Consider the following 15,851-nt stretch of genomic DNA (forward strand, 5'->3'; position numbering starts at 1 on the left):
AGAATATGTTTTAAATTTCAACCTGATCGGTTGCATGGTCTAGCAGGCAGAATTATTTAATATTTTGAATCTGGGTTCTTCGTATTTATAAACTTGGTACAAGTATGTGTAATGATGTAATAATGTGGGCGGAGGCATATCTGGTGACCCCGCGACGTCGAAGAGTGCTTTTCTGGTTCCCTTCTTGTTGGGAAGGGTGTTTAGGAACCAGAATGTTTCGGCAACACGATTTATAGAGTGAGCGATATCTGACACGCTGAGCATTATTTTTCACTCCAGCTGGAGTAATGGGCAGCAAGCTCTGTGAGGACAGTTATTACTGCAGCTGAAAATTCTCCACGGTTCTCCACAAAAGCCAGCCGTTCATGCACTCTGACTGGGCAGTATATCAGCTGTTTAAAAAACAAAATTGAGGCTAATGGAAGAATGAGTTGATGGTGAAAGGCAACGTGGTGATAGTGGGGCTGCAGTAGAACATAAGCAAATTAAGAACAAAAGAGGAAATAGGAAAGGGGAGTCAATGAAATCGAGAAACCCTGCAAGTAAGAGGGTTGGGTAAGGAGGGGTCAATGGGGGAGAAAAGATTGCAGGTATCGATGGGAAATGACATGAGATGATGTGAAGAGAGCCAAAGATGAGTGTACGTACATACCTGTGGATGAGACCATCCTGCAAGCCGATCAAAGTAACTTCCGGAGTTTGGTGAAGTTTTTTCCACGTGAACAAAATACTTTGAGAATCTTTGGAAGCACAAGTCTCTGTTTATTGAAAATTTTGAATACAAGCCAACCAGTTAATTGTCAGCCAATGTTTATCATGTGTTACTATTTTTGTTTTCCATTGGCACAGCATAAATAAGCTGGTGTGATTTAGTAAGAGATCGATCATGATATAATATAGTTTCAAAATAAATATCTTATTTACCTCTACGACATAAGGTGAAGGTCAGATCAGGTCAGGTATGGGAGCATACACCGGAGCAGCGCGTCGCTGCATCCACTTTCTGCCGGGACTCCAGGGGCCTCCATCTGGCCATCCCCCAAGCAGATGTCTGGCCCATCCCCATCTCCTTGAGATGCTGATCAACCACGAGGAACGTGGTTGGCCCGTTGGCCTCCTCCACTCACGAGGCCCCCTCACTGAGAGAATTTGGTGAGCAGGATCAGCGTCAGGAAAATGAGCCACATGTCCAGAGAGCCACGGCTGATGCTCATGGACTATGCAGGTAACAAATCTCATTTGAGTCCCACTCTCAGCAACCTCTCGTTGGACACAAAGTCGGACCATTGATAACCAAGGTTTCTCCGAAGAGACCTGGTACCAAAGGAATTATGTCTCCATCTCAGATCCCTGGTCAGAGTCCATGCCTCACATCCGTAGAGCAAGAGTGGAAGCACCAAGGACCTGAAGACTCAGACTTTGGTCCTCCTGCACAGGAACTGGCAGCGCCACAACCCATGATCCAATGAATCCATGACTCCCCAGGCCCGACCCAGACGTCTGTTGACCTCTGGCTCACAGCCAGCAGCGATGTGAATATCACTGCCGAGGTAAGTGAATCTCTCCACGACCTCAACATTCTCACCACAAACGGGTACAGACAAGATATCAGCATCCAATATGTCATTGAAAGCCTGAATCTTAGTTTTGACCGTAATCCCAATGGCTCCGACTTCTCATTCAGCACCTCGAGGGCCCCCAAAAGGATATCTAGAATCTCCGGAAAGATGACTGCATCATCTGCGAAGTCAAGGTCAGAGATTTTGACATTCCCGAACAATGCCCCACTGCTTGATCTCTCCGACATCCTCCCCAGAATCCAGTCCATACAAGTGCTGAAAAGTATGGGGGCCAGCGCATGCCCTTGACGAACTCCAGTAACAACTGGAAATAAGTCAGAGATGGTACCACCACATCTATGAGCACTCTCAGTTCCAGAGTATAGTTCAGACAAGCCGGTAGGTGGACATGGGTAGTTGATCAAGTCGAATTTAGTCGTTTTTCAGCCGTTACTAGCCAATAAAAGCGTCCATAGCAACGGTTCTTTCTCACACATAACTAGGACATACCATGAACCTACCATACCAGTTTCATGTATATCTGACTCATAGTCTCTGAGATATAACGAACTTTGTTTTTTTTTTATTGTTTTCGACCAGGGTTCATTCAAAGTCTATCTTCTCCGACAGTTCTCATAGGATCCGGCTGGAAATTTTTGACAATATGGCTGAATGTACTGCCCACAGTCGCTCGTGGCCCGATTTTTGATTTTCGAAAAAATTAATTTTTGAGATTTTTTTTGAAAATTTCAAAGGTCCGTTGCTAGGCAACGGATGGGTCCATAGCAACGGTTCTCATTCGCACACAACTAAGTCATGGTATGAACCAACCAACCAAGTTTCATCGAAATCGCCATTGTATTAACGGAGCACTGGACTGAACAGACATACATACAGACAGACAGACAAACATATTGAGGGAAATACTGATAATAAGGGTAGACTAGATTGACTACCCAACATCAAATTGATCAGTTTTGGTGGCACCCCACAAAGACCAAGAAGATCCTCACCATAAAGTAACCACAAATTGTTGTTTGTTACCACAAAGATCCTCCACAATTGTTACCACAAAGATCCTCCAGAGGGCATCCCGATTCACTGAATGGAACACTTTACAGAGACGAACAAAGGCTGCAAGCAGCCCCTGCCGAAACTCTCCTCTGTGTTTGCTGAGCACCTGAAGAGCAAGGATACTGACAGTCGTTGACCTCTTTGGTGTAAAGCCTGACTGTTGTGGGCGCTGGTGCTCAAGCAGATGGTGGCGAACCCAATCAATAATTATCCAAGCAAAGACCTTGCTCGGCACTGAGATCAGCGTCACCCATTGGTAGTTGTTACAGTTCTGGTGATCACCCTTCCCTTTCCAGAGAGGGACAACAAGGACCCTCTTCCAGTCACTTGGATGATGCCTGTGTTCCAGGCAGAGCAGAGAACTGCATGCATTGACACGAGTACAGCATTTCCACCAACTTTGAGAAGTTCAGCAAGGATGCCACGATCCCACGAGCTACACCCCATGTCAACCATTTACCGCAGCCTGTGTTTCCACAAACAAAGGAGGATCACAGTTGATTGGAGGCTCAGCAATAGGGATAGAAACACTCCTGACATCCAACTTGGCAGCTGGTGGATCAGCCTGGTACAGCTGCTCAAAGTAACTGGCCCAGCAGGCCTTCACTTTGGACTCCTCTGTCAAGAGCCCACCACCCTCCGCTCTAACTGCAGCACAACAAGGGATTGGCTTGGAGGAATGCAATGTGTGAATTTCCCTTTAAGAAACAATAATCACTTGACCGCAGGTGACTCTCTACCCCCTCACATATTCCTCGCACGTATGCCTCCTTGTCCACCCTGATAGCACGTGCAGTTTTACGCCTCAGCTCCCTAGACAGCTCAGCTCTGCCATTCACCCTGGCTATGTGAATCTTGTCAATGGTGTACAGTGTCCCTTGAGAGACAAAATTCTTCTTCGCCTTCCAGTGAGTTCCAAGACATCCGCCAGCAACATCAAGGACAGTGGTCTGGAAGGCACTCCAAATGCTTCAGGATTCCCCAAAGCACCCAGACCCCCCCCCCAATCCCCACTCAGCCTGTTCGCAAACTCCTCAGCTACCCTCTCATCCTTGAGCTTGCCAGCATCCAGCCGAGGCTGGGATGGTACCATTCTCCTGGATTTAAGCTTCAACTTCAGAGTTGTGACAACACACCTGTGGTCGGTACTGAGGACCTGAGCACTCCAGTAGACCCTGCAGTTCTGGATCATCCTCCAGCAACCATCAACGAGCACATGGACAATCTCCTTTGCCACACTGCCAGCGTTTGAATACCAAGTCCAGCGATGAGCCTGTGGGCATTGAAACCATGAACCAGCCACCCTAAGTCCATGACTTCTTGCAAAGTCAAGGAATTTAGTGCTACAAAGGTTCACAGTTCCAGACCCATGGGGACCAACACATGTCTCATAACCAATTCCATCAGTTCCAGTCGATGCATTGAAATCCCCCAGACTAGAAGTGTATCTCGCCTGGGGCACTGATCAACCACAGACTCAAGCATGGCATAGAATACGTCCTTCACGGTGAGATCACTTTCCTCAGTTAGAGCATATCCAGAAACCAGGGAAATGACACCTAAGGAGTCATGAATCCTTGGTCTCATAATTCGATCGTTGCCCGATGTTACCTCAATTATCATTTGAGTCAGCTTATTGGTCAGCTGCAGCAACTATTTGGGCATGGTAACCATCAGAGCGACCTGACCAATAGTAGGTGCAACCACCCTCCAGAAGTAGCACTGGTCATTTGATTCAATACTAGGTGTAACCACCCGCAAGACCCACCAGAAGGGGGCCTACAGAAGGTGAAGGAGGTTATGTTTTTCACCCCTTTCTGTCTTTGTTTGCCTGTTTGTTTGTGTGTGGGATATCTCAAAAAGTTTGGATGGATTCGGATGAAATTTTGTGGACAGGTTGGGTGTGTGTGAAGATCCGGATCCGGATACGACCACTGTAATTTTTTAAGTGATTCTTCACCATTGAAAGATAAGGCCAAAAACGATATATAGAATGATATTTCAAAAATGTATTGGGCCAGATATGTTCTCGTGGATCAGGCATTATGTGGCGGAGGTATGTGCTCTACCAAGTGCCCTTCTAGTTTGCTATTATTTTTGTTGGACTATAAAAATATAATGAAGGATCACAGGGAACACAACATTGTATTACAATGATGATTGCCACCAATTCAGAATACAGCACAAATTGGGAAGGTTTGCTCTAACCTTCCCTCCTTGTGCTGTATTCCAAGCTCTTCTGTGTGGAGTTTCATGCCTCTTGTAAATTTACTGTACTCCCTATTCCTGGTATCCCATTGACTGCTTTGGTTTCCTTTGTTTCCCCACCTTCTTTGCAGCTCCTTCATCACCCCCATTGTCTGGACAGGGAAATGGCCTCCAAGGTCGTTCCCACGTGAATGGGTCAGTACGAGGAGGTACACCACCAAAGCAGAGTCAATGGGATACTGGGAGTTCAAGTCGTGCAAGCTGGGGATCAGTGCGATCAGTCGCTCTGACAGCCCCCTATGAGACAGAATTCTCAGTGCAGGAGCGCCGACAGACACTGGGACAGTTGGATCGGAAACTTGATGAATTGACACTGGAGAAACGGCAGGTGGGTTTGCACACATGTTGTAAGTACACGTTTGCTTGCTCTTACAATTAGTCTGGGGCTATATTCCACTCTGGTATCACCATATTCAAGGAACTATTTGAACAGTGTCTCTGATAATAAGGGCATGGTAACCTATGGGCATAGGCATGAATATATTATTCACGCCCATGGCATGAATGGCATGATAATAAGGGCATGAATATATTATTAATACTGGAGTTTATTGAGTTGTTTTGATAATTATACCCCAGGAGGGAAGATTGTGGAGGAGGGGGTGTTATGAGGTGAGTGTTATAAACTTCACACTCAGTCCATTGAATGGATTTTGAAAGTGTAAGGGATTGGGCATAAATAATGGACTTTATCAACATACATCCGTCATCAATTTATGACGCAGTTAATCAGGTAACTCATCCGGTGTCTGCTTATTTATTTGCATTATGGCTTCCATGAGGTTTCTACTGGGTTTCAATGTGCTCAACTTCAAGTGTAATCTGATCTTGCTAATAAAGCAGCATTTCATATCTGTGTTTCAATCACAAGATGCTGAAATAACTGTACTAATCATTGCCCAAGCTGAGTTGATGAATATTCCCCTGTTTATTGCATACAGTATGAATGACAGTTGCATTTAAACCATCTCTCCCAGAGCTTGTTGTCTTCTTTCATTTCAGATTGAGTCTGCGTTAAGCCGGATCCCGACCGCTGCCGGTCGGGCCACACGTCAAGTCCGCATGGACCAGGTATGTCTGGGTTTGATTTGGACTCGGATGTTTAACCTACACAAAAGGTATTTTACAAATTTTAATGTGAGCCTTGTGGAGGTGCGTATAGTGGGCTACAGTGCACAATGTACTTTTAGGTAGAGGGATACAAAGTTCAGGTTCCCATTTAGAATCGCATGCAACTTCCATTCATCAGTATCAGCATCAAACATTTTCTTCAAACATGCCAATAATACCAAAGGTATGCGAACCTTGAAAGATTACTTTCGCACACTTCAGTAAATTTGCTCCTGAATGTGGAGTAGCTTGGTTTACTTCTGATGTGATCATTTTGTAGTTGTTACAAATGGGATATGCACTCCTTTATAGTGAGAACATGTTAATTTCAACAAGAATGGGTGGAGGTGTGTGTTGGGGGGGGGGGGGGGGTGAGGCAGTGGTGAGGAAATGGTTCCATTTTGGAGATTTGTTGAATCATAAACTTTTCTTTTTTTGAAAGCTCGGCCAAGGCAAATTTTTATTCAGAACTAGCATTGAGCCCGTCCTTGCAGATGTGAGGAAGAGGAAGCAGTGGTGTAAAGGGTGTAAATGGTCCAAACGGTCTATAAGGGTCTAAATGGCATTTTCCAATAGTAGTTAGGGTTTACGAAGTTTAAAGGCTCTGAAGCGGTCTACAGGTCTAAAGAGTCCAAGGGGTCTAAAAGGTGTCAGGGATATAAACGGTATGTTCAAATAGTAGTTAGTGGTATAAAGGGTCTAAGGAGTCTAAAGAGGTCTAAGGTGTCTCAAGAGGGTCGAATTGGTCAAGGGGTCGAAGTGGCCGAAAGGGTCTAAAAGTGTTAAGGAGTCGAAGGGGCTTAAAGGGTCTTTAAATAGTCAAAAAGGCTTAAAGGGTCAATGGGTCTAAACAGGGTCATAAGGGTGTTAAAAGGTCCAAAGGGTCTAAAATGATTCTTAAAGGGTTCTAAAGGTCTAAAAGGTACGTAATTGATTGACATAATTACCTCCGCCACTGAAAGTAAAGGAGGTTCTGTTTTCACCTCTTTCTGTTTGTTTGTTACTTGGCAAAAAAATTTTTTTTGACAAGTACAGTATATATGTATATGTATATGTATGTATATATATATATATATATATATATATATATATATATATATATATATATATATATATATATATATGTGTGTATGCATATGTATATATATATTTATGTATGCATATAAATATTTTTGTATGTTTATATATATTTATATACGTTTATGTTTATTTATATATGTATTTGGAAATATATATATATATATTTACAAATACATATACATATATAAATAAACATATATGTCTGTGGTATATATATATATATATATATATATATATATATATATATATATATATTTATATATATATATATATATTTATGTATATATATATATATATATATATATATATATATATATATATATTGTTGCGGTTCTTGGAACCGCATGCATACAACAGATCGTGGTCCCAAGACAGTTATTCCATTATTATACATGTTGATAGTCCCTTCCCTTTTGTCTCGCGGGGCAACAGGCGTGCGTTGCGATGATCTCATTGCTTGGTTTGCTTACATCATTTCTTCTTCATTCCATTTGTAATGTCATTTCTAGCCTTCTTTTCTGATTATTCCTGAGGTAAATCTGAGCCACGTGCGCCCCGCGCTGTGAGATGTGTCCTCAGCAAAGGCCAAGCAGGCACTACACCTACAACCCTCTGTACAAAACACAGCCTGCCAAACGCACTCGCAGCGGTAATTTCCACAACACAGGAAACACATCCAGCACGACGCCCATGCTGCACGGAACGTGTACCGAGGCCGATAATAGAAAGGCAACCCCACGCCACGTTGGGCGGGATGCGAGTGTGCAAAGCGCAAGCGGCACGTTCCTTTCAACCCATTTCTGGACTAATTATATCGATCAGGTTTCACCCCACACACACGATAGCAGAATCGGGCAAATGCGAGCGCTGGCCACGTTCGTAATGGTGGTTCAACGTGCACTGTATGGAACGTACTCGAAGGCAGACCCGCGTGCCGCTTGCGACACTTTGTTATCATATCGAGCTGGGCACGAATGGACACATCTTACTGTCTGTTCGCCATAACATCTTACCTTCTCGCCTCTACGGCCAGAGAAGCTGCGATTGGGTGGAGGCATGTTGTACAGCTCGGGCCACATGGTGCACACGGACTGGGCGCGTTGGCCAGAACTGGTCGGGGGTGCCCGAGTGGGCATGCGAGACCGACACTGCCCTCGGTCGGTCATCAGGGCACGGCCCGGGGGTTCTTGCAAGGTACACCGGGGCGGTGTACCGCGCCACGGAGCACTCCCCCCCAGGCTTATTGGTAGCGTGTTCGGGTACTGCGTATCAGTTATACAAAGGTACCGAGAGACCGTAGCCTCAACTCATCTACTGTCTTTCCTCAATCCCTCTTCATTGGGGTGTGTGTGTGTGTGTGTGTGTGTGTGTGTGTGTGTGTGTGTGTGTGTGTGTGTGTGTGTGTGTGTGTGTGTGTGTGTGTGTGTGTGTGTGTGTGTGTGTGTGTGTGTGTGTGTGTGTGTGTGTGTGTGTCTGTGTGTGTGTGTGCATGCGTCCTGGCGCCTGTCTATGTAAGTAAGCCTGCAGAACATCATTATTATTATTTTTATTTTTGGGTTAGGTCTGCTTTGTGTCCGCTTTCATAAGTTGCTTGATTATTGCTGCACCACACCTCTCTCTGTACAAGACACCCCAATAAATCTTGATCGTATCACATACCTTTCATCGCCCATTGCAAATAAATTATTATTAGAAATGTTCCCTGCTCATTTTTGTCTTTTCTTCCATTGATCCAGTATGGTCCGAATCCTAGCTTAGCCAGGACTTTATTCCCAACAATCCGTTCCTTTTAGCCGGTACATCTTTGGCAGTGTGGCTCGGCTGCATCCGATCCGGTAAATTAATCCGGTCCGGTAGAGTGATCTGGTTCAGACAAGGTGTACCGAGGGCGTGTTCCCCGGTAATTAAATCACGTGGTTATTTTTAGGCAACCGGATTAACTAGATGGAGGACCCTAAGTCATGTGGTTGTTTTTGGCATCCACGTTAGGTTAAGCGACACACCGCGTCACGGAATTATCCGTGTGCGATGGCCTACAATTCTGTGGCGTCTGGTGGGAGCCGACATAGCTCCGTTCCCCCCCCCACCCCCCCGGTCTTCTCTCCCGATCCCCAGCCCGCAACAATATATATATATATATATATATATATATATATATATATATATATATATATATATACATATATGTGTATATATATATATATATATATATATATTGTCGCGGATTCGCGCCCGCCGGCGTGCGGACGGCCACGTAACTCGAATCGTGGCACGTCGCCCACCGGACGGACAATCCAGTCGTGACCCTCTCGGACTAACGCCGGGAACCAGTCACGGGTGGACCTTTCGGTCTCACCACGATCGTGCCAATCGGCCCCCGCGTGGGATAGGGTTGCTCGCCAAATTCGACCTACCTAAGTACCCACACGGAGGGTAGACCGGGCGATCGCACCTCTCCGCAGGTCGACTTCGGACACGGGCCACTTTAAGCGACCCGTTCCGTACTATCGGGATAACCGAGCGGTGTTATTCGTCGGCCTCGACGGTTCGATTAATTATCGGGCGTTTTAGCCCACGACCAACCCTTTACGTGAAGCAAGATGGAGATTCAATGAAAGAAAAGACGAAGCGAAGCGGGAAAACAGTTCAACAATAAGCACATTTATTTCGCGATGAACGGAAAGCACACATATACAATTCCACCAAAAGCACATGTAAAAGAAGAAGACAATGCAATATTAAACAAAAAGCAAATGCAACAATGCAGATCTATCCGACTACCGGGCACACGGCAACACTTATACAATTTTACTTCACAGACGGCGCCGACAACACATATTCCCAAAGCAAAAGAAAAGAGAACCACCCTCCAGGATGAGGGGGGTAGGCGGGCCTGGGGCCGAGACCGTGTCGGGCCTACCCGTCTGATGATGAGACGCGGAGCGGCGGTGGTGCCTCAACTCCGCGGGCCTCGCGGACAGTGTCTGGTAGGGGGTGGGAAGGGGGCCCCCTTTGTCGCACTATCTCAGCGCGGGGGAAACAGGAGGGGGTTGCTGATGCTCGGGGGAAGGAGGATATAACCCTGTCTCGGGTCCCGCGGCGAGCGTCTCCTCCTCCACCTCGGTCGCGTTGCTGGCCTCTCCCTGTGCCGCTCCCGGCACCGACGCGAGCACCCCCTCGTCCGCCTTCGCCGCCGTCACCTCTCCACAGCTCCGTCCTCTTCACTCCGACTAGTACCACTTCTTTCCAGCTCCACCGACGACTCTCTTGAACTCCGCACACTCAACTCAACTTCCAACTCAACTCTCTTGACTGACGAACGCAGTCGTTTTTATAAGCCCCGTGGCTTCGCTCTTTCACCCTTGACCCTTTGCCTCCGACCCTTCACCTGGCTCCCCATTGGCCCGAGGAAAAGTGGGCGTGAATGCTTTTTGATCCATGAATTTGCATATAGCGACCGCCCTCCAACGCCCTGGAGGCGGGGCCAAATCGCTCCTCGCTCACCGATTGGACGGAACAAAAGTGGGCATGAGTCGTTTTTGATCCGTTTTCTGCGGAAAGTCCGTGATGTTTTTGAACACGCTGCTCGGTGCGCGCCCTACACGAGTCCAGTATCGGCGCCCACAAGTGGCGCGAGAATGGTGGCGATGCGACGGTGGCGAGTTGTGACGGTAAAGGTCGTGGCGGTTGTGGTGAAGCGGCGTTGTGGTTGGTGGTTGTTGTGTGATGGCTGTTGAGATGTGTTTGGTGGTGGTAATAATGGCGGCTGGTCCAAAATAAAGATAGTAAAAGAAAAACGGCTATCCTGAAGAGTCGTAGCCCGCATGAATGACATTTATTCCCTCTAGACAACGGGTTTGGGCCTAACTACACATATACTTACCGAGATATCTCACCTAAGGGACCTGAATGGTGGTTTGCGAATTTGGTCAACCACAACACTATCCCTCCCCTTTTTACAGACTCGTCCCGAGTCGTCAAATTTTCGTGTGCCATCATGTGTAGTTTTCCCCTAGTACATTTTACCTACGGATCCCTCAGTGCGACATTCATGGTATTCGTGTCCCCAAAATAAATAACCTGAGGGCTGAGTAACTACCTAAACAAACTCACTCACACGGACGACTTAAATAAAATTGCCGGCGCTAAGACAAACATGCCGGGGGCGCACTCATATTTACAGTACATCTTAACCTTAACTTACAAATTTTACACTAAACCATGGCCCAGGATCAATGAGCTCTGCAAAAAGAAAGCAGTTAGCAGGGAGCCAGGCTGCTCGCATGCAGTCTCTGGCTCAAACAATGCAGGTGACAGGGAACGTGGCTGGCTGCTCACACGCAGTCCAAGGCCTTCCCTTTTGAACTGAACGCAGTGAACCACAACGGTGCATGGGCTGCACAAACGTCGTCTCCGTGCCAGCTCAAGTGGCACACGCAATGAACGCAAACATGGTGCACGGGCCGCCAGTGCAGGCCCGTGTTGTAGCTGCCAACAGGGCAGTTCTTGCAGCTTGCAAACTGTTGCCTTGATCCTGGCGCACATGGCAATGAACAGGGGGGGGCAAAGCAAAAATTGAACGGGGGCTGGTGAGCAGGGGCAGTGGGCATGGCATGGCAAAGGCAGCAGGCAAATACAGCCCGCAGAAGAAGGCCGCTGCAGGCAAACACAGCCGGCAGATGAACTGGCCGGCACAGGCCTTGAAGAAAAACAGCCAGCCGGCAGATGAAGTGGGCCGGCACAGGCCTTGCAGCACAGCAGCTGCAGACGATCCAGCCGGCACAGGCCTCGCAGCAAAACAACAGCTGCCGATGAAGTTGGCCAGCCTTTGCCGTTCCGTGGAGGTTGGTGGAGGGAGTGCGGTGGTGCTGGCCACTTGGAAGGCGGGCTCGGACCTACCTACCTGTCTCCCTCCCAACCTATCGCCTTTGCCTGTCACTGTACATACCCACTCCCTTAATTTGTCAAACCCCAATTTAGCCCCAACTTTTTTTTTTTATGTTTACTTCCCCACTATAAATCGTCCCCTAACCCCCTTTATCGTCCTTGTTCGGCTAACCTATCCTGTCACCTAGCCTACTCCCAACCCCTACGTTCCCTTCCCGGAGGGGAACAAGGGAGAGCTAGCGTCCTGTGTCGAGGCCCAACTCAAGCCTCAGAATGGCCTCCCCAGAGTTCGGCGATCTATAACCAAAGTGGGTCCAGCGGCCCACAATGACAGCGAGGGGATGGATGGTGCGGAGGGGTACATCTCCTAATCTACCCTAACCATTTAACTGTTAAACTACCCCGGGGCTTTCAACAAGCGCCTCTCGCTTAAACTATTGGTTCTAACAACCCAGATTCCCGTCGCCTGTGTTGGTGTCCTCACAATTTCGGGCCTCGCCCCCCAATTTTCTCTCCGTGCCCTCACACGGTCTCATGGCTGGGACACGTGGCTCCCTTTGGCAGGCACGATCCTCTGCCGATTCTCCGACGATGGCACCCCTGGGCACTACACTGCCTCCGAGCCTACCAGCTCCCTAACACCGGGGAGTGCCCCCCATGGCACCTCCCCTGAAACGCACACGTGGCAGGCTGGCTTCCCAGGCCCCTTTCCGAGGGTCACCCGTGCCCACAACACTGCCCACGCGGCTAATGGCGCCCCGGGCCCCCGCACCAAGCAGGCGCACCCGTGCCCACTACGCTATCCCGGCCCCCCATGGGCCCTTGGCCTACCACGGCCGACTAGCCTGGTGCCCGGGGTACCCACTCAGCGATACTCACCTTTCGCAGCCACGCTCCCAAGCCCGTCAACAGGGCTCCTGCACCCCTCCAAACGGGTTTCGAGCCTACACTCCCACCAACAACAAAACGACCTCCATTTTGTAAATTTGACTAACCCCCCTGACTCACTCTACACTGACCCCGGGGGTCCCTTGGGCGGGAGTCACTCCTCCCCCCAATCACTCATCGCACCATGCATTCCCCATTCACTCCACACACACAGACCCGCTGGCCTCACTCACTCAACATGTCTCCACCTCATAACTCACCAACTCTTTAACACACTCACCGCTGAACTCTGCCATTCTTCTAACTACAACCCCTAACTAACTCGTGCTCCCACGTCGTCCCTTAAACTATAGCACGTTCCATTTAACACTACGTAGCTAAACTACGTCCCCTATACACATTCACAAGTCTGTCACTGTCTCCAAATCTCTAAAATAACTTTTATTTCCCAACCTAAATCTGGCTACAATCCCTCTAACTAATCCATTCCACGGACTCCATGAGGACTTACCCCTGCCCCATGAAGTCGGTCTAGTTAAGCTAACCCTTCCCCCTAACTAGTTTCCATCCTGTGCCCAGGTCAAGGGGGTCTTCCACCCCTTGCCCAGGAATCCTGTGCACCCGAAAGTGAGGCTTGCTTTTTTCCTTTTTTTTTTTTTCTAATTCCGCAGCACCAGCGTGGCAACTCAGAGCTCGCGCACTTTGCACCTGCCCGTGACGTCATGCAGCTGCACGTGTACCTCGTCCCTCCTTGGACGGTACCATCCGGCAGGGATACCCCTCCTGCCGGATTCCAACCCCACGTGCAGCCATGACGTCACCGTGCGCATAAAAAAAAACACAAGCCCCACGTCTCGAGGGGTTCCCCACGCGAACACATGTGCTTTGCCCGTTGGAGCTTAACACACACGATCGCGTGGAGAACCCGTCCGGTCCAAATCCATAATCCTGCCTAAACTTTGTCCGTCCGCGGGATCGGCAAATCCACCGCGTGCGTTTCCGGACCGGGACTTCACTCTCGCAAGCGAGCACGTGGGGGCCTCGTGCGTTGCACAGCACGGACCTCGTGCTCACTGCTGGGTGAACCCGGCACGGTCCCCGAAACAACTACAGCCGCTACTCGGCTTTCTTTCTTCACATGTCGCCGTCGTCGCCATTCGACACACGCACTCCCGCGTGTTACGACGCTCACACTCCATTCCATCACATTCACCCCGGGAGACGCGGCTGCGTGCTCCCGCATGCCAACCGACATCTCCCTCACATACCGCTCTCTCACACACACGGTCTCCCTTGCATAACCCATACCACTCACACGTGGTGCTCCATTCACTCGCGGCCTTCCACACAGCCGCTCACTCACGCATGCGGGGGCACTCACCCGCGGTCCCTCATCCACACACCGTGCCTCACTCACACACGCGGGGGCACTCACCCGCGGTGCCTCATCCACACACCGTCCCTCACTCACACACGCGGGGGCACTCAACCGCGGTGCCTCATCCACACTGGACGTTTTAATTGTTCTCTTCTCTCCCTCGCAATTCCTTTCACCTCGTCTCTTGTCTCCCGTGTCTCTATACATTTTCTCTCCTTGTTCCTTATTTCTGTCTCTTCCTGGTTCCTTTTTCCTTCCCATCTGAGTCGTTCTTTCTCTCTGAGCCCCATTAGCTGTTCGTTCTCCCTCCGGAGCTCCTCGATCTCCGTTGACTCCAGTCTCGCTCTCCGTTTTAGTTGTTCAATTTCACACTCATATAGTTGTTGTTTTCTCTCCCACTGTTCCTCCTGCTCTTTGTTTTCCAATCTCATTGTTTCTTTCAATTGGCTTATTTCCTTCCTGTGTTTCATTCGCTGTTCTCTCACTACTCTTCCTCGTTTCCTCTCCTATCCTTCCTTCTCCAGTTTCATGGTTTTCTTCATTTGGTTAATCTCCTTTTTGTGTTTCATTTGCTGCTGTCTAATTACTCTTCCTCGTTTCCTCTCCTGTCTTTCCTTATCCAGTTTCATGGTTTTCTTCATTTGGTTCATCTCCATTTTGTGTTTCATTCGCTGTTCTTTGTCTATCTCCTCGTACTCCAGCCTCAGCTTTTCTTTCAATTGGTCAACCTCAGATTCATGTTCTTTTTGTTTTCTATTCCATTGTTCCTCTCGTTCTTCCCTCTCCAATCTCCTTGTGTCCTTCAATCTCCTGATTTCTCCTTCCTGCTTCATTCCTTGCTCCTTCAACTTCTCCTCGTATTCCAACCTATTTTTTTCCTTTTGTCGTTCAGTTTCAAATTCATACTCTTTCAGTTTTTTATTCCACTGTCTCTCTTGTTCCTCGTTCTTTAATCTGGCCTTCGCTTCCAGCTGTTCGATCTGTACAGTGTGGTTTCTTAAAGTTTCATTTTCCGTTCTCTTCCTTTCCTCTTTTAACACTCTCAGTTCGTTTTGTAGTTCCCTCTCTTTGTTCTGGTGTTTCTGTAACTCAGAAACTTTCTTTTCCAATTCCTTTCTCATCTCTGCACACTCCGACTTTGCTTTGGCTTCTAATTGTTCAATCTGCTCAGTGTGGTTCCTTAACGTTTCATTCTCTGTTCTCTTCCTTTCCTCTTTTAACATCCTCAGTTCGTCTTGTAATCCTCTTTCTTTGTTTTCGTGTTTCAGTATCTCAGAAGTTTTTGTTTCCAATTCCTTTCTCAATTTGCGTGCTTCTTCACTCATTTCATCTCTTCTTTCCACCGCTTCCCTCCTCAATTCGTCCCTTTTTTTACTGTATTCATTTAGTTTTTTCTGCCATTCCTTTCCCATTCTAATCTCCCCTTCCAGGATTTCTCTTTTAAACTGGCTTGCCCTTACCTCTCGCTTCAGTAGTTCCAATTCCCCATCTTGTTCGCGTTTTTCCTTTTCGAGCTTTGTTTTCCTTTCTCCTTCCTCCCTCAATTCTCCCTGCAGTTCTTCGAACTGTTCTGACTTTTCCAGCAATTCCTCCGCCCTTTCCTCGAG

The 15,851-nt window shown here is 48.0% G+C and overlaps 1 protein-coding gene across 16 annotated transcripts in view; it reads left to right on the forward strand.

Annotated features, from left to right (window-relative positions):
- Nucleotides 1–15,851, forward strand: part of MPHOSPH9 (M-phase phosphoprotein 9) — a 135,556-nt gene that overhangs the window by 94,725 nt on the left and 24,980 nt on the right. For 13 of the 16 annotated variants that reach the window (XR_015057571.1, XM_085878849.1, XM_085878851.1 and 10 more), the window contains 3 exons: nucleotides 4,973–5,229; nucleotides 5,481–5,513; nucleotides 5,904–5,972. Coding sequence is in view for 14 of the 16 variants with exons in the window: in XM_085878849.1 (XP_085734975.1) it covers nucleotides 4,973–5,229; nucleotides 5,481–5,513; nucleotides 5,904–5,972 (359 nt within the window). In the remaining 2 variants the exon portion in view is untranslated. The remainder of the gene's footprint in view (nucleotides 1–4,972; nucleotides 5,230–5,480; nucleotides 5,514–5,903; nucleotides 5,973–15,851) is intronic. The other 3 variants (XR_015057570.1, XM_085878856.1, XM_085878858.1) reach the window with 1 other exon arrangement.

Source organism: Eptatretus burgeri, chromosome 4 (assembly GCF_056783735.1).
Source record: "Eptatretus burgeri isolate ZD-2024b chromosome 4, Ebu_testis_v1, whole genome shotgun sequence".
Classification (NCBI taxonomy): domain Eukaryota; kingdom Metazoa; phylum Chordata; class Myxini; order Myxiniformes; family Myxinidae; genus Eptatretus; species Eptatretus burgeri.